Below are 18,103 nucleotides of genomic sequence, written 5' to 3' on the forward strand. Positions count from 1 at the left end.
GGTTGACGAACTTTTCCTATTTCTACAGTAAATGGAAATATATTGAACAAATGCAAGATAAAGGAATAAATTCAAAAGACCAAAGCTGATCTGTGTCAGGCAAACCCTACTCCCCACAGGTCACCAGATACATTTAACCTGCAGGTAAGTTGGGAGAGAGGAGTTGACCCTACATTACTCTTTCACAAAAGGTTTAACACTACACCTGGCACAGACATGGTTCTTAATATATGCCAGTTCATTGACCCTTCTTCCCTGGCATTTCAGGATCAAAATTGATTAAATCATTAATTCATTCAACAAATATTTATTGAATGCTGAGTAAAAGCTGGATAATGTGTTAGGCATCAAGAAGAAAGATCCTAACTCAAGAAGGTGAAGAAAAGCAGGAGTACAGAAAATCATGCGTGCCTTTATTGCCCCTTCCTTGTCCTTTTTCTTTTACTCCCAACCCTCGCTTTAATTTCCCCCGTATCTCCTTCTATATGTCTCAGCTCCATATTACATTATCAGCACACAAATGTTCACTTTGAAACCAAATTTGTACGACATCTACAGCTTCCAAGTGGGGATTCTCTATCTCCTAAGGTCTTTGGGTGCAGGGTTTATATCTCCCTAGGGTAAGTCCTCCCCTTATGACAGAAAGTGTCGTGTCTCTCTAGGTCATGCAGTAACTGTAAAATGCCATAACCACCCCCTCTTTGAGTGACCACTGTTTTCTTACTAATGATGCCCCAGACCCACTTTGTTATTCCAAACCATTACTAGGGATACCCAGTCGCTAAACCACACTCATCTCTTAATAGCACCCAAATCCTAATCAATCCTAGTTTATCCTAATACCCATTCACAAACAGCAACCCATCCAGAACTGATCCCTGCTTCCCTAGACTGTCCTCAGAATCCAAACTTTACAAAAGATTATTCCTGCTTGTCCAGCACATTCTATGCTTCCTGTGGGAGATGTGCTCCCTGGCTTGTGCCTGGTGGTTGTAACTAAATAGGCCTCAACACTTCCAAGCAAATTTCAGGAATTTCTTTAGGGAGATAAAAACAAAGTGTGGGTGCTTCGGGGACTATGCACTTTAAGTCTATTCTCTGACATTTTCTGTTCCTTCATCTATTTCCCTGTAAAATCAAAATTAATATTTACCGTTCTTAAACTCTAGGCACTGCAAATTCTTAATAAGAAAAAAAATAGATTATATGATGATGGGCTCTCTTATTGAGGCAAACATGTTAGATATTTTCACTCTTATATGTTATTTTGAAAAATAAAAAAAAACATGACCAGAACAGATAGGGGAAAAAAATCGGAGTAAAGTCTACTAGGAAAATTACTGCTTATTTTTCAGTACTTTATTTCATACATATACTTTAAAAGGAGGGTTGGGATGTCATGGATACTATTGTTTTCCCAAAAGGGAAACCGTTTTATAGTATTTTTTTCTAATGATAAAGTATAAGATCAGTTCAAAGCTAGGTGTCACAATTACCAAATAGTGCCTTGTGTTCTCACAGCGCTGGTATTCCTTTCAGAGCGACTCTCTACAACTGTAAATTACCTCAATAACTATTTTAGTGTCTTTCTCACTCTGTATGATATAAATACAAGGAGAGAAAGACGCTTTGTGTTCACTAGGTCCCCAGCATGTTACACAGTACCTGGCTACTAACTAATACTAATTTTAACTGGGTTTTTTTTTTTACTTAATGCCTAACGCACTTCCCCATTCATTTCATAGTGCTAAGTGAGGCGTAAGCTGTCGTTCGTTGTCGGTGATCTTTTTTTTTTCATCATAAGAGTCTGCGATTCTAAAAGAAACAGCTGCACGTATAGGTAGTCGAAAAGAAGCTGCTCAATCTTAGCTCCGCCTATCGACCCGAGGTAGAGAAATAGGTATAGCTCGAGATCTCGCGAGATCAACGTCTCCTGGGAGCTGCGACGCCAGGAGTTATTAGTGCGCATGTGTCGATCGTCCTGAAGATACCGCGGTGGCTGCCGGGAGGAGGTGGAAAGCCAGGAAGTAAACATTGACCCATCGCTTTGGTTTCTCTGCGGTGGTTTTGGGGTCGGCTGCGGCGGGACTGGGTAAGGAACTATTGTGAGGACTTAGGGGTGGAGAAGCAGGTGAAGCTGAGGAACCCCGGAAAATAGATCAAAGTCCCCTAGTTCTTAGATGTCTCCTGACGGGGAACGCCAGGTTGAGGAGGGAACGGGGAGCAGGGACCGGCAAAGAAGCCGCAGTACTAGGCCTTAGACGCGGTATTCGTGCCCGGCCAGACCAGGACTGTGTCTCAGTGGTTTTTAGAGTAAGAATTATAAAAGGCGATTGAAGCTGCACTGCCCAGTATGATAGCTGTTAGCTGCTTGTGGCTTTTAAGCACTTGAAATGTGGCTAGTCTGAATAAGTGTAAAATCCATATCAGATTTTAGAGACTTGCTTTGTTTTTTTAATATTGAAATGATATGTTGGATATATTGGGTTAAACAAAATATTACAAAAGTAATTTTACCTCTTTGTTTTTAGTTTCTTAATATGGCTACTGAAATATTTTAAATGATATATAGGGCTGGCATTATATTTCTGTTGGACAGCCCTGCATGGGAGGGTTTTAAGCTTGGGTAGTGGGGCATGCTGTGATTGTGTTTAAAATTTGTGCTTTGAAAAAATAACACTGCAGCGTGGAGAATTGATTGGAGGGACTTGGAGGAGACTAGTAGGAAAAGTAATAACACGAAGGTGGTAGCATTGAGAATTGAGAGAAATAGGTGAATTTGAATGACATTCAAAAATGAAAATAATGATGAAATAGGTATGAGGACTAGCTGGAACACTTACGTAAAGCGATGGAGGGTGGTGTCTTTCGTTAAGAGAGGAAACAGTGGAAGGAAACTAGATTTCATGGAGAAGATCATGAATTTGAACTAAGATTTGTTGAGGAGCAGGCCCCATGGTGTAGTAGTTATGTTCAGGGAGCTTGGTTTCAGCAGCCAGGGGTCAAGGGTTCCGATCCTGGGCACTGACCTACACCACTGCAGCGACCCACATGCAAAGTAGAGGAGGATTGCCACAGATGATAGCTTAGGGCTAATCTTCCTCAAGCAAAAAAACAGAGGAAGATTGGCAAGAGAGGTTAGCAGGTTAGCTCAGAGTGAATCTTCCTCAGCCAAAAAAAAAAAAAGATTTGTTGAATTTAGGTGTCTCTGAGACCTCTATGTGGAGATGCTCTGAAGTAAGCAATTGGACTTATGTATCTGCAGTTCAGATAAAAGATCTGGAGTAGAGAAATAAATTGGAGAGCCAACAGTAGTATATTGTGGCTATTGAAGCCTTAGAAATAGATGAGCTTGTCCACAGGTGGAGTTCAGAGTGATGAAAGAGACTCTAGGATGGAGCCTTGTGGAATCCAAAATTAAATAACTGGGCAGAAATGGATGAACCTTCAGAGCAGACAGGAGGAGTAGCAAGAGGGATACAAGAAAAACCAGGAGAGTATAGTGTCACACAAGCCAAGGGATAAGAATATATCAAAAAGAGAGGGAACAGAACTGAAAAATGTCCAATGGATTTAGCACATTGATCATTGATATCTTGGTGGTGACTCTTTGGAGTAGCGGGGTGGAAGCTAAATTAGAGTGATCGAGGAAGGAAGGAGATGCGGAAATAGTGACAATGAATATAGATAACTCATTCAGTCTTTAAGAGGACCAGAGATAGGACCCTGTTTACTCATTAAGGGTTATTGTGGTAAAAAAGTTTGAGACACCTACCTAGAAAGAGAGGAATTCAGGAATATATCTGAGAGAAAGAGTCTTACAAAATTTTCAATACCTGTTTGTGTGTGTCTTTCTCCATTTGTAGGTGACAGTTGAGGGAGAAACTGCAATAGGAGGGGAAAGACACCATTCCCTTACAGACACTATGAAAGACTAAGAACATATGACACATTGTGTATAACCCACAGTATGTGTTATTAGGATGTACTTTTGATAGTTTCACTGATGAACTCATGAAGGCCTAGTTTATACTAATGTGTGTTTCTTCCTTTTCATAGAGGAGGGCAATTAACCATGTCAGCTGCAGCTGTGGATGCAGTTAATGCTGCCTCCCTGTCAGGGTCCAAAGAAATGAGTTTGGAAGAACCAAAGAAGATGACCAGAGAGGACTGGAGAAAGAAGAAGGAACTAGAAGAACAGAGAAAACTGGGTAATGCTCCTGCAGAAGTTGACGAAGAAGGGAAGTAAGTACTGTATTTGCATGATCTGTTCATTCAAAATTCAAATTCACGTCTACTTAGTTTATCAATTTCTCATCCTTTGCTTTGACAGGAAGCCATCTTTACCATTTACATCATCTTTTTGTTATTATTTATTTTATCAAACTCCTATGTGTAAGGTTTAGTAATCAAATAATATTGGAGGGCCTGTGATGAATAGCTATAGTCCCTTTCAGCCCTTCCCACTCCTTGTTCCACGCTACAAAAGTGACTGCTTTCAAATCTTTCTATTTTGAGTTTTTCTGGTTGATACCTCCACATCTCTAAATAATGTATCTTCACCATTATACAACTCTACACATTATTAGTTAACTTCTTGTTCTGATACAAGATTTATCTCACTAACATACATCCCAATCTTCCTTCATCTCTCCTTCCCCTTCAGTTATGGCATTATTCTTAGTTTCTGTGTTGGAAATTTTTTCACTCTAAGATAAATTACTTTATTTTTACTTATTTTTCATTATAGGAACATTGAGCATATTCTCTCTCCCCCCTCCCATTGCAATAACAATTTTTAGATTCTGGATAGGCTGCCTTTGTAATACCAATTATTTTCTAACTTTATTTTTTTTAATTTTTTAATTTTATTACAGAGACATCAACCCTCATATTCCTCAGTATATTTCTTCCGTGCCATGGTATATTGATCCATCAAAAAGACCTACTTTAAAGCATCAGAGACCACAACCAGAGAAACAGAAGCAGTACAGCTCCTCTGGAGAATGGTACAAGAGGGGTGTAAAAGAGGTATGTAGGCAGCCAGTGTATATCCATGTAGAAATGGAGATTTTATTTTAAGAACTTAATATAAGAACCTTTAATGCAGTACTATATAAAGTAGAAACAGATTATGTAACCTTTTGTCTGGTATTAAAATTCACAATATGTATTACTTTAGCTTCTGTATTTTCCCTTTTAAATTTTATATTGCTGAAGTCCTTAAACTTTCTCATTTATAACAACGTGAAGACTAGCTTATTTTCCTCTTAACAAATAAATCATTTCACTAGACAATATAGTAAAGAGAGCCAAAGTTATTTCTAACTTATTCAGATAAATGGAACACTTTCTTTGTTTTTCATTATATCCATTTGTAGAATTCCATAACAACTAAGTACCGCAAAGGAGCATGTGAAAATTGTGGCGCCATGACACACAAAAAGAAAGACTGCTTTGAGGTAAGTTCACCTTTGAGAAGTTTGGAAACTTGTCAGAGTCTTTCTTTATTCTTTGTCAGAGAGCTTAATTCTGTTTTTCTAAAATTACTGTATTTAGGTACAAGTTAAATAAAAATTGAGTGAAAATGTTTAGCACCATCAAAATTTTCTGCTGGAAGCCTAACTGATAATCGAATAGACCGTAAAGTCCCATGGTGTATTCACACCCACTCTGTAAAGATTATACAAAATTTTCCTCTGGGCTACAGATACTTAGGAAAAGATTTAATCTTATTCTGTTTTCCAGAGACCCAGGCGAGTTGGAGCAAAATTTACAGGTACTAATATAGCTCCAGATGAACATGTCCAGCCTCAGCTGATGTTTGACTATGATGGGAAGAGGGATCGGTGGAATGGCTACAATCCGGAAGAACACATGAAAATTGTAGAGGAATATGCCAAAGTTGATCTGGTGAGCAAAATTTCCTGCTTTCCTACTATCCTTAAAGAAGGTACATTTTGCTGTAGCTCTGATTTAGCAGCTCTATTTTTTGTGTCTTCGAGCAGTATAAAAATGGTGACATTTTTATTATAGTAATAATACTAAGCCTAATTGAATGGTGAAAATAAACAGTGTGCTAGCCCTATTTGGCAGCAATTTCTTTTTATCTGATTCTTGTATTGTCCTTTACTCCCTGACTTAGGTTGCAAAAAATCCTGGAAGCATGAGAACAGATTAGTATTCAAATCTTTTGGCTTTTTGAGGTTATCAACTCTTGGCCCTCAGACTGTGGCTTACCCATGGGCCTGTTTTACAGTTGTCACGTGGCATTTGAGGGTGGTGGAAGAGGAATAGGGTAACCCATTGAGAAAATTGAGTTGTTTAGTTCAACCTCAGATTTTTCTTTTATGATTTCACCTACTCACACCTATTCCTTAAAAACCATAGTCACACTGCCATTTTATTTTTTAAGTAGACTTAACATTTAAAAATCATGGGATTTCACATAAACATCTGAATTTCATCTTTCTTGAACAATGAAATATATGGTAATCATAGGCCTGCCTGGCAAGAGTCAGTCATCTGGAGTCAGGAGGCAACTGCCCCATTTAGACAAGGCTTGCTCTCTGCAGTTTACGGCTGGTGCTGGCTAGCTCAGCTCACGTTAATGCCTGGTTCAAACAGGGCTTTGCAACTCCTCTTCTTTGGAGAACTATGGGTCTAGAGCTACAAGACATCTCAAAGACGTAATCTTGTCCAGTGACCTTTTCTGAAAATAATAAACTTACTTATTTTAAATATATAAGATTAAATGTTCATTTGAATGTTGTAAGTAAATTTCAAACGTTTCCTTTTTTCTTAGGCAAAACGAACACTGAAAGCCCAGAAACTCCAAGAAGAGTTGGCATCAGGAAAATTAGTGGAACAGGCTGTAAGTAATAAAAATGTTCAGTAAAAAACTTCAGGGGCTGGCCCCATGGCTGAGTGGTTAAAGTTCACGTGCTCTGCTTTGGCGGCCCCGGTTTACAGGTTCAGATCCTGGGCACAGACCTACTCCACTCATCAGGCTGTGCTGTAGAGGCATCCTACATACAAAATAGAGGAAGATTGGCACAGACGTTAGATCAGGGCGAATCTTCCGCAAGTGAAAAAGAGGAAGATTGGCAACGGATGTTAGCTCAGGGTGAATCTTCCTCAGCAAAAAAAATAAATAAAATAAAATTCAAACTTTTAGTAAACAAAAAATGAAGATTGAAACAAGAATATGTTTTATATGTCTCAAGTTAGAAAAGATTTGAAGGAGAGAGAGGTACTATTGAAGGGAAAGTAAAACTGACACTTTTATACAGTTCATGGGAATATAAATTGATGCAATTATTTTAGAAAGAATACTGCCATATGCCTTTTCTGGAATTAGTAGATCCATCCATCCTAAAGAATTTTCTGGTATTCATAAAAAGCATTATGCACAAAGATACTCATTGCAGCACTTTTTATGACAGCAAGAAATTGAAATAGCCTAGTAAGGAATTGGTGGAGTAAGCTATTCTGCATCTCATGACACTATGTTGCATAGCTTTTAAAATGACTTTTATCAAGATTTAGTAACAACTCTGGAAAACACTTATATTTTAATGACACATGAGAAAATATTATTATATCACCACATAGGAAAAAAGACCAGAGCACCAGTTCTTACTTAATGTAGAATTAGTGAATTTTTCTTTTTTTCTTTTTTTAGTATTTCCCACATTTTCTATAATGAACATGTAATAATTTTATAGCTGGGTAAAAAAATTTTCCTACTAAAAAAAAAAATGATATATTGCAGCCAGGTATTTTTTTTCCTTTTTTAAATCATGTCAACTTAATAGTTAAAGTATATTATGCTTATTAGAGTTCTGAAAGTTTTCTTTTTAACAAATTCATGCCATGACCAAATAATAAATTAAACATTTGGAGTTTTTGAGTTTAAATTCCTAAAAGAGACTCAGCAAATATAATTACAAGCAAACAGAACGAAGTCAGCACCAAGTAAGCTGTCACTGAGGCCACCTGTCAGGTGGATTCACAGCACAAGTTGACAGACAGGTTAAAATCCAGCTCTGCCCCTGGCCAGCTAGGTGGGCCTAGAAAAGTTAATTTGCCTCTCTGAGCCTCATTTTATCGTCTCTAAAGTAAAGATAACACCACCAACCCCCCAGGAGGCTTAGCATACATATCACATCATAAACACTTGGTAATTGGTAACTACTCTTGATGTTGTCAATTATTACCAACTCTGGAAAAAGGAAGAGGGCCTGTTTCTCTTGTTCTAACCTATTCTCTATTGTTTGTTGTAAACATAGTATAATTTATTTCCCCAGGTAACACACTTAAATATATGGAGGGGACTGATGAATTTTGCCCACTTGGATATTAAAATTAACTACATATAGTAGAGCAGTCTCTGCTATGGAGATTTAATTGTCTATGTAAATGTCCTCTGTTGAACTGGCAACTTGTGGGACCTCTAAAAAAATTGTTTTTTAAAAAAAAGTGTCTGATTTGGAAGTAACACAGAAAAAAATTTAGAAAATTACAGAGAAGAAAAATATCCCGTGTTCACTGTTAACTTTTTTTTTTTTAAAGATTGGCACCTGAGCTAACAACTGTTCCCAATCTTTTTTTTTTTTCCCTTCCTCTTCTTCTTCTTCTCCCCAAAGCCCCCGAGTACATAGTTGTATATTCTAGTTGTGAGTGCCTCTGGCTGTGTTATGTGGGTTGCCGCCTCAGCATGGCCTGATGAGCGGTACCGTGTTTGTACCCGGGATCCAAACTGGCGAAACCCTGGGCTGCTGAAGCAGAGGGCGCAAACTTAACCACTTGGCCACGGGGCCGGCCCCCTTACTGTTAACATTTTGAAGTAGGCCGTTCTGGGTCCCACTCCACCCCTCCACATATATCTATACATGTGCGTGATTATAACACAACATGTTTTTTAAATAGATTCATCTTTACATACTCATTTATCACCTACTCTCTTTCCATGAAAAAATATATAGTGCGATAGGACTTGTTCTCTGTGTCATTAAATGTACACCATAGCATCATTTATTTTTATATAAATTCACATGGTTCAAAAATCAAAACACTTTAAGAAGATATGCAGGGGGCCGGCTCTGTGACCGAGTGGTTAAGTTCACGCGCTCCGCTGTGGCGGCCCAGGGTTCGGATCCTGGGTGCGGACATGGCACTGCTCATCAGGCCACGTTGAGGCAGCGTCCCACATCCCACAGCTAGAAGGACCTGCAACTAGGATATACAACTGTGTACAGGGGGAGTTTGGGGAAATAAAGCAGGAAAAAAAAAAAAGATTGGCAACAGTTGTTAGCCCAGGTGCCAATCCTTAAGAAAAAAAAAAAGAAGATATGCAGTGAAGTCTCCCACCCCTGCTTCCATCCACCATATTGCTAAACCTCACCTCCCTCATAACCTTTTTCACTTTTCTTGTGGATCCTTCCAGAGGTGTATATCCTTCCAGAGTTTCTTATGTAAAAATAGAAATATATAATCTTATTCCCACCCTTCCCTTTTTTTCCCCCAACAAAAAAAGGGTAGCAAATTATATATTTTTCTGTACCTTGGGTAGAATCAGTTTTAATGGTTGTTCATTGTTCCAATATCGAGTGTAGTAATTTATCTAACCAATAATCTATTGTTAATTTGATTTTTTCCCCAATTTTTTGATACTATACACAACACTATCATGTTCTTGTAAATACATCTTTGTATAATTGACATGTTGTTTCCTTAGGATAAATTCCTAAAAGTGTAATTATTGGTGCAGTAAATATGTATATGTCAAATTTTGATGACAGATCACTTAGTTACCATTCAGTAGAGCTATAGATATTTTTTCTTCTCACACACACATTTCCACATCCCCCTACTAATGCTATAAGGTATTCTTTTTAGCCTTTGAAGCCTTTTTAAAGGGACGAGATGAAGTACTGACCACTTTGCTCTCGGCATTTTGTGGAGTTAGAGAGGCTCTTGACCAATTGCTATGAAGAAAGATTCTCTTTGTGACAAGGATTTCAGACTCTCCTTAAATCACAATACCATGTCACCTGAGTGGATTTCTTCATTGCCCAAATTTTACAAAGGCTGTTTTGGCTATAAGAATACTTATTACATGATCTTGGTAACTTTTCTTTTTGGCCTTAATAGGAAACTAATCAAGTTTAATGAAAATGGTATGTCTAAAAATGAACATGTGAAATGAGTATTTATTGGGTACATTGGTCAACGTAATCTTCCTGTTACCTTTGTATGATTATAACCCTATATCAATGAAAATTCTCTAGAAATTTTTGGGCTTTGTAGATAGTCTAGTAAAATTACTCACAATGATATCTTGTATTCAGAACTTATATACTTATTATGAGTGAGAAATATGAGAATTTGTTCAGTTAGATTTAAATTATATTATCTTAACTATGTTTTTAAAGTGCTAAATAGTCAGCTGATTCAGTGGAATAAAATTACAAATTCTTTTTCTTCTTTCATGTTGCAGAATTCTCCAAAACACCAGTGGGGAGAAGAGGAACCAAATTCTCAGACGGTAATAAATATTTGCCCTGTCTGGGCACACATTACGTTTTTCAATTTCTTATAGCTAATGGTAATAATGATATATAATTAATAATAATAATAATAATTTTAAAGAACACAAGTGAATACAGATTTGGTTAAGCAGAAAAGAAAGGAAAACCAGAACTAGTTGCCATTCTTTGTGTCTTACAGTTTTTTCCCCGATCTCTCCTTCTTTCAGGAAAAAGATCATAATAGTGAAGATGAGGACGAAGATAAATACGCAGATGATATTGACATGCCTGGACAGAACTTTGACTCTAAGAGACGAATTACTGTCCGGAATCTCAGGATTCGAGAAGATATTGCAAAAGTAAGCCTTGCCAACTTGACATACATATTCGAAAAATATTTGTCTTCCCAGCCTAAATTTTGTCTACTCGTCTGGTATCTGAGCAGTAAATGGGTAATATAGTCAGTCATTCCAAGATCAAGTGTCATTCTGTCTTTTTCTCTTCATCTCTACCCCAGAAATGCACACACGCATTCAATTGATCATGATCAACTCCTACTACTAGTTTGCTGAAACCGTTTTTGACAGAAGTAAACATTAATGCAGTCTTAAAACATTTTTCCCTTCTAGTATTTGCGGAATTTAGATCCAAATTCTGCTTACTATGATCCCAAAACTAGAGCGATGAGAGAGAATCCCTATGCCAATGCAGGAAAGAACCCAGATGAGTAAGTATCAAGTTAAATGTATAGATTTCAAGGTGGGGGAGGGGAGTTTTTAATCATAAAACTGAATCTGAATTAAAATGAGCATCATCCCTGGTTGGGTCAGAAAAGAATTAACTTTCCTTAAAGAAATGAGTCTCTGAAACAATTTTTTTTTAATTTGTATTTACAGAGTGAGCTATGCGGGAGATAACTTTGTTAGATACACAGGCGATACCATTTCAATGGCTCAGACACAGTGTAAGTGTTTGCTGTATGTCAAGGTATTTCATATCAGCTCATAAGAAATTTGGGGGCGTTTTTTAAGGGTTGTTTTCAAGAAGCATGCAATCAATGTAGCTGACAACTCATTAAGATGTTTTTAATTACTCTAGTGTTTGCTTGGGAAGCCTATGACAAGGGATCTGAAGTGCATCTGCAAGCCGATCCTACAAAACTTGAGCTGTTGTATAAGTCCTTCAAAGTCAAAAAAGAAGACTTCAAGGAACAGCAGAAAGAAAGCATCCTGGAAAAGGTAATTTTGACCATAATGCTAAAGAAGAACATTCCTTAAAGAGAAATTACCAATGAGTAAGCATTCAGTTTACATTTGGAATACAATACACAGTCCCTTTTAATCCATTAGGGATCATCGTTTCTTTCTATTGACTTAATCAGCTGGTATTACTGTATCAGTATAGCTGTATAGGTGAGCTTGAGCTGCAAAACAAACTATCTTAGGACCAGCCCCAGTGGCCTAGTGGTTAAGTTCAGCGTGCTCTGCTTTGGTGGCCCAGGTTTGGTTCCTGGGCACAGACCCACACCACTTGTCTGTCACTGGCCATGCTGTGGCCACAGCTCACATGTTAAAAAAAAGAAGAAGCGTGGCAAGATTGGTAGCAGATGTTAGCTCAGGGTGAATCTTCTTCAGGAAAAAAAACAAAAAAACAAAAAACCAACACTACCTTAAAACTTAGTAGTTTAAAATAAACATTCTTATTTCTCACCATTTTGTATGTCAGCTGGGTCTCCTGGTCTGAGCCTGCCCATCTAAGGCTGGATGATCTGGGACAGCCTCACTTTGGTATCTGTCAATGAGCAGGCCTCATTTGGAATAGCTCCTCTCTGTCCCTCTGGTCTGCTGGCCCAGCTTCTTTGCATGGCATTCTCAGGATACCAGAGACCAGCAACAAACAGTATGCTCCAGTGCACATGTGCTTAACAGGCCTTTGTTTGCATCATATTTGCCAATTTCCTAGAGGCCACAATGAGTAAGATGGTCAGGCCAGATTCAAAGGATGGAGAAACAGACTCTACCTCTCTTTTTTTTTTTGGAGGAGGATTAGCCCTGAGCTAACCTCTGCTGCCAGTCCTCTTTTTGCTGAGGAAGACTGGCCCTGAGCTAACATCCATGCCCATCTTCCTCTACTTTTTGTATGTGGGACACCTACCACAGCATGGCTTGCTAAGCAGTGCTATGTTCGTACCCAGGATCTGAACCGGTGAACCCCGGGATGCCAAAGCAGAACGTGCGAACTTGACCGCTGCGCCACCAGGCCAGCCCCCAGACTCTATCTCTTGAGGGGAAGAGCGGCAAAGTCATGTAGCAAATGGTATGCATAGAAGAATATGAGAAACTTATGGCCATTTTGTAATCTATCACATTCAACAGATGAATAGCAACTGACACATCTTTTATTTGCCTATGAAAATTTGGTGGCCTTTTTTTCACTTTGTTTTGTATAACAAAGCCCATAAAGAATATTCCTTTATGGGGCCGGCCCCGTGGCCAAATGATTAAGTTCACGCACTCCTCTTCAGCGGCCCAGGGTTTCGCCAGTTCAGATCCTGGGCACAGACATGGCACCACTTGTCAGGCCATGTTGAGGTGGTGTCCCACATGCCACAGCTAGAAGGACCCACAACGAAAATATACAACTATGTACTGGGGGGATTTGGGGAGAAAAAGCAGAAAAAACAAAGATTGGCAACAGTTGTTAGCTCAGGTGCCAATCTTTAAATAAAATACATATTCCTCTAATCTTTCTGATTGGAAATAAACCCTTTGGTAGAGAGATGAATGCAGATCTTTGTAAAATGTATTTAATCATGTTCAATGTCCTTTTAGTATGGCGGCCAAGAACACCTGGATGCCCCTCCAGCTGAGTTGCTTTTAGCTCAGACGGAAGACTATGTGGAGTACTCAAGACATGGGACAGTCATCAAAGGACAGGAGCGGGCCGTCGCCTGCTCTAAGTATGAGGAGGATGTGAAGATCCACAATCACACGGTATGTGTTGAACCAGAACTGTTTTGTGTCCTTGTTAGCATTTTGCTCTGGATTGTATTTTTCTGTTACAACTTCATTAGCAAATCATTGTTGAGCTTTTTTTGTTTTGTTTTACATTTTAAATTTGTTTTATGAAATTTTTCCAAAAATAGAAAAAATGTGAAAGAGTACTGTTACGTTTGCCCATGTACCTACCACCTAAGTGGGTATTTACATATGGCCATTTATGATCTGTCTACGTATGTGTGTGTGTGTGTGCGCTGATATGTATATCTTATATTTATAAATTTTTTGACTGAAAAATTTGAAAATTACAAATATCATGACAGTTTACCCATAAACACTGTATCTTGTATTTCCTAAAATTAAGGATGTTCTTCTATGTAACTACATTACCATTAACACACTGTAGAAAATTCATGTTAACTCCGTAAAATTGTCTAATCTCTAGTCCTTAATCACATTTTCCAAAAGATACCCAAAAACGACTTTAAGTGGCTATTTGGTTTTGGGTGTTTTTTGTGAGTCAGAATCCAATCGAAGTTTATTTTGCTTGTTACTGGTTGTCATATCCCTTTTTTCTAGAATGCCTCTCTCCTTTTTCGTGACAGTGACTATTTAACAGATCAGGCCAGTTATCCTGTAAACTATCTCATATTCTGTACTCAGCTGGTTGCTAATGATATCATATAACTTATTCCTTTATCTCCTGTATTTCCTATAACAGGAATTCAGACCTAAAGCCTTGATTAGATATAAGTTAAATGTTTTGACAAGAACACTTCACGGGTGATGCAGTATACTTCATATTGCATCACATCATGAAGTATATAATGTCACTTGCTGTACCCTTGAGGTCCCCAAACTACAGTTGTCTCTTCAAGTCAGGGGTCAAAAACGTAACTAACTGTAGGAGCCAGGCCAGTAATCTATATGAGCGAAGCGAGCCAGGCAAATTGTACAAACTAGAGAACATAAGCCCTGTCTAATGGGGCATCCACTATTCAGTAACAGCCAGTTATTGACAAGTGGGAATGTGGGCCCAGCATTCCCCAGTGCTTCTAAATTTTTCAAGAGAATTCAGATATCCTAAATGTTTTTTATAGGTTTTTGGGAATACAATGTAAGACCGTTGTAACTGTAATACCTGCTTCTCACACTTGAGGGCGGGCCACCCTCTCCCTATTTGCTAGCCCTAGAATCCCCGTAAATTTCCTCCCAAATTACCTTTAAAAGGACTGGATTATTTAATACTCTTATCAACAGTATATGAGAGTCCCTAGTTTCAGGTCCCTTTTTAAGTAACCTTTCTCTCTCTTCTGCAGCATATCTGGGGATCTTACTGGAAAGAAGGCCGATGGGGATACAAATGCTGTCACTCTTTTTTCAAGTACTCCTATTGTACTGGAGAAGCTGGGAAGGAGATTGCTGTACGTAGTTGTCCTCTAGTTCTGACGGGGTAAAATAGCCAAAGCTCTTAAGTCAAAGTCTGGATAAAACTTATCTTCTCGTGTTTCAAATTTTAACATTTTCTTAGATGATTGGTCACTATGATACTCAAGTCAAATTACATATATTTCCCCACAGAATTCAGAGGAATGTCTTGTAAATGATATCACTGGAGAAGAATCGGTGAAAAAACCTCAAACCCTCATGGAGGTGAGTCTGCGATGATTTGTCCTGAATTTTTAAGTCCTGGAGGGAGGACTTTAAAACTTGCACCAGCGCTTTGTCTTTGCGTTAATAACACTGTATTTCAACCCTCCCCATCAGATGCATCAGGAAAAACTAAAAGAGGAGAAAAAGAAGAAGAAGAAGAAGAAGAAGCAGCATCGAAAGAGCAGTTCAGACAGCGAGGACGAAGAAAAGAAACATGAAAAATTGAAAAAGGTACTTCGTGAGGTCTAAATAAATAGTAAGAGTGGCAACAGGGTTCTTTATTTGTAGGGGCCTGAGGAGATCATCCAGTTCTGTCTCCAGCCCCATTCTAAAAATGAGGAAGCGAGGCCCGAGTCTGGGTGATTTGCTCAGGTCACCTTGCATCAGGTCTAGAATGTGAGTGGAGATTTGATGTGTCTTGGTCTTGCCTGCTTCTTGGATTATTTGTTAATTATCACTAAGGCACAGAAGAAATGTGCTTGTTAAAGCTATTAGTTTAGAGTTATTGGCTCGTTGCCCAGAAAGAATTGCCTTCTAACTCTATAATTTGTAAGTTTCAGCAAGTCCTTGGGAAATGTCTTGCAGTCTCCACCTGAAGCATCAGTTGCCAGCTTCTGTCAGTAAAATGAACCTCATTCAATTTTTGTTATTAAATAAAATTTCTGTAACATTGAAAATGTCATAGAATTTTCTGCTCTATGAAAATATATGAGCCAAATAGTGATTAGTTGTAGCTTGACAGTAGAAGGACTGACTCCCTGGCTTTTTCAGGGAATCTAGGTTTTTGACATAGCAGTTCATATTCAGTGGGGCTTTCGGTACTCTGCCACTTTTGAACAAAAGAGATCTGATGGAGAGCCATGGTACTCATGTTTTTCCTCTCACTATAGGCACTGAATGCAGAGGAGGCCCGCCTTCTCCATGTCAAGGAGATCATGCAGATTGATGAGAGGAAGCGGCCTTACAATAGCGTATACGAAACTCGGGAACCCACGGAAGAGGAAATGGAGGCCTACAGAATGAAACGTCAGAGGCCCGATGACCCCATGGCCTCCTTCCTTGGACAGTAGTAACTAGTCGTAGATGGTCACCCAAGATAGACACTGCTGATACATTCTTTGAGCTTCTTGCTGATGATTGTAGGTGGAAAACTCTGTGTCTACTCTTCTTGTGCCTGACTTTAATAAAGGTTCCAGAAGTCTCATGGTAAATTCATTCCTTCTCACACAGAAGAAACAAAGAAGAAAAAGAAAGAGGAGATACATTAAAGGCAGAGTAAGATTTTTTTCCAATTTTATATTAGTGATGTGGAAGGAGGCCTTGGCTCTCTACCTATCAAGAATATCTTATGCTCAGGGCCAGCCCCGTGGCCGAGTCGTTAAGTTCGCACGCTTGCTTCGGCAGCCCAGGATTTCACCGGCTCGAATCCTGGGCAGGGACATGGTACCACTCATCAGGCCATGCTGAGGTGGCATCCCACATGCCACACCTGGGAGGACCCGCAACTAAAAATATACAACTGTGTACTGGGGGGGCTTTCGGGAGAAAAAGGAAAAAATAAAATCTTTAAAAAAAGAAAAGAAGAATATCTTACGCTCTATATTTATTAAGTCTCAAACTTTATTTCTTCAATTTTTATGGTCCTTTAGTGTTAGCACACATCTTGAAGGCAGATTACTTAGTCTTTCTCAAAACCAGGTCTTCGTTTTTTTAAATTACTAGTAACTATAATTGTAGTTATTTGCTAATCATTCATTTTTGCCTTCCAAGGTTTTCCTGGCCTGAAGCTAAAAGTAGTATTCTATCTTGGGCTTTGGGTTACTGAAGGGAAGTCTGCAGGACATGTGAATAACTTTATCCCTGACATCAGTCTGTGTAGTAATAATTCTGTTTTCCACTTGGTTATAAAATTTTGATTGTAAAATATTTCCTTGTACCTTACACCTACATGTGTTAGCCTTTGAACAGAAAAATAACTTATCCTTCAGTCAGTGTCGACTGATCACTACTTGGTGTTTTACCCTTCGAGACGTGAGTCTTCAGACACAGAAATCCTCCCCTTTATAATAGAGGATATAATTTGTGATACTAGTTTATTGTGATTACTTTGTGTAACAATCATGAATATTACATCTTAAAAGATTGTAGAATATCTGTTGTACCTAATCTTTATAGCCAGCAGGTGTCACTTTGTAAAATTTGCAAAAAGCAAAACCTCTTGTTGAAGCTTTCTTCAAAGAATTAAAAGGATAGCTTATAGGGATATTAGTAACTGAGATTGCCATGATCCTCTTCTACGAACATTGTGAAGGTAATACCGACAGTGAGAGTGGGATCAGTAATAGCCTTTACATTGTACATGGACTTTTAACAACTCACTGGGTTTTCTAAGCTACCAAAACCTCCCAGGACATTGCATTATTAGCATCTCAGAAATAGTGCTGATGGGAGAGTAACTTCATCAAATTGTCAAGTACTATGGATATACGTGGTATCTAGATTCAGACTAGTATGAAATTAATACAGCAATGCAAATAGGTCTAATTCTTACCTACTTTAAGAATGTCAAAAATTTGTTTTCATAGTCCTACCTTAACATAGGATGGTTCAACAGAAAGTCTGACATTGGTATCTATTTTGTATTTTATTTATCTTTTGTTAATAAAGATATATAATTGAGAATTGACTGTGAGTAGTCTGTAGCATTATTTCAAATTTTGGCAGAAAAGTGGTTTATAGGACTGGTAGAGAGCCTGGGTTAGCTTCTGTGAGTTTGATTTAGAAAATTTCAGGATTCTTTAACTCAAAAAACATGTCACCTAACCTTTTTGGGTTCTGTTCTCTGTGAAACCTAATTCACTCTGATTTTAAGTAGAATTCTATAATATCTGAAATCTTATTTGTTTCACTTTGGAAAAA

General features: G+C 38.3%; 1 protein-coding gene across 1 annotated transcript; it reads left to right on the forward strand.

Moving 5' to 3' along the window:
- The first annotated feature begins 1,989 nt into the window (after nucleotides 1-1,989).
- On the forward strand, nucleotides 1,990-17,871 carry SLU7 (SLU7 homolog, splicing factor). Its single transcript, XM_046668213.1, has 16 exons — nucleotides 1,990-2,092; nucleotides 4,060-4,245; nucleotides 4,878-5,031; nucleotides 5,382-5,462; nucleotides 5,749-5,913; nucleotides 6,806-6,874; nucleotides 10,502-10,549; nucleotides 10,760-10,891; nucleotides 11,162-11,259; nucleotides 11,429-11,496; nucleotides 11,631-11,770; nucleotides 13,364-13,525; nucleotides 14,851-14,955; nucleotides 15,113-15,184; nucleotides 15,299-15,415; nucleotides 16,075-17,871. Exons 2-16 carry the CDS (start codon nucleotides 4,076-4,078, stop codon nucleotides 16,252-16,254), a joined length of 1,761 nt encoding a protein of 586 aa, XP_046524169.1. The 5' UTR covers nucleotides 1,990-2,092; nucleotides 4,060-4,075; the 3' UTR covers nucleotides 16,255-17,871.
- Nucleotides 17,872-18,103: the final 232 nt, after the last annotated feature.

The sequence above is a fragment of the Equus quagga genome, chromosome 7 (assembly GCF_021613505.1).
Source record: "Equus quagga isolate Etosha38 chromosome 7, UCLA_HA_Equagga_1.0, whole genome shotgun sequence".
NCBI classification, from domain to species: Eukaryota; Metazoa; Chordata; class Mammalia; order Perissodactyla; family Equidae; genus Equus; species Equus quagga.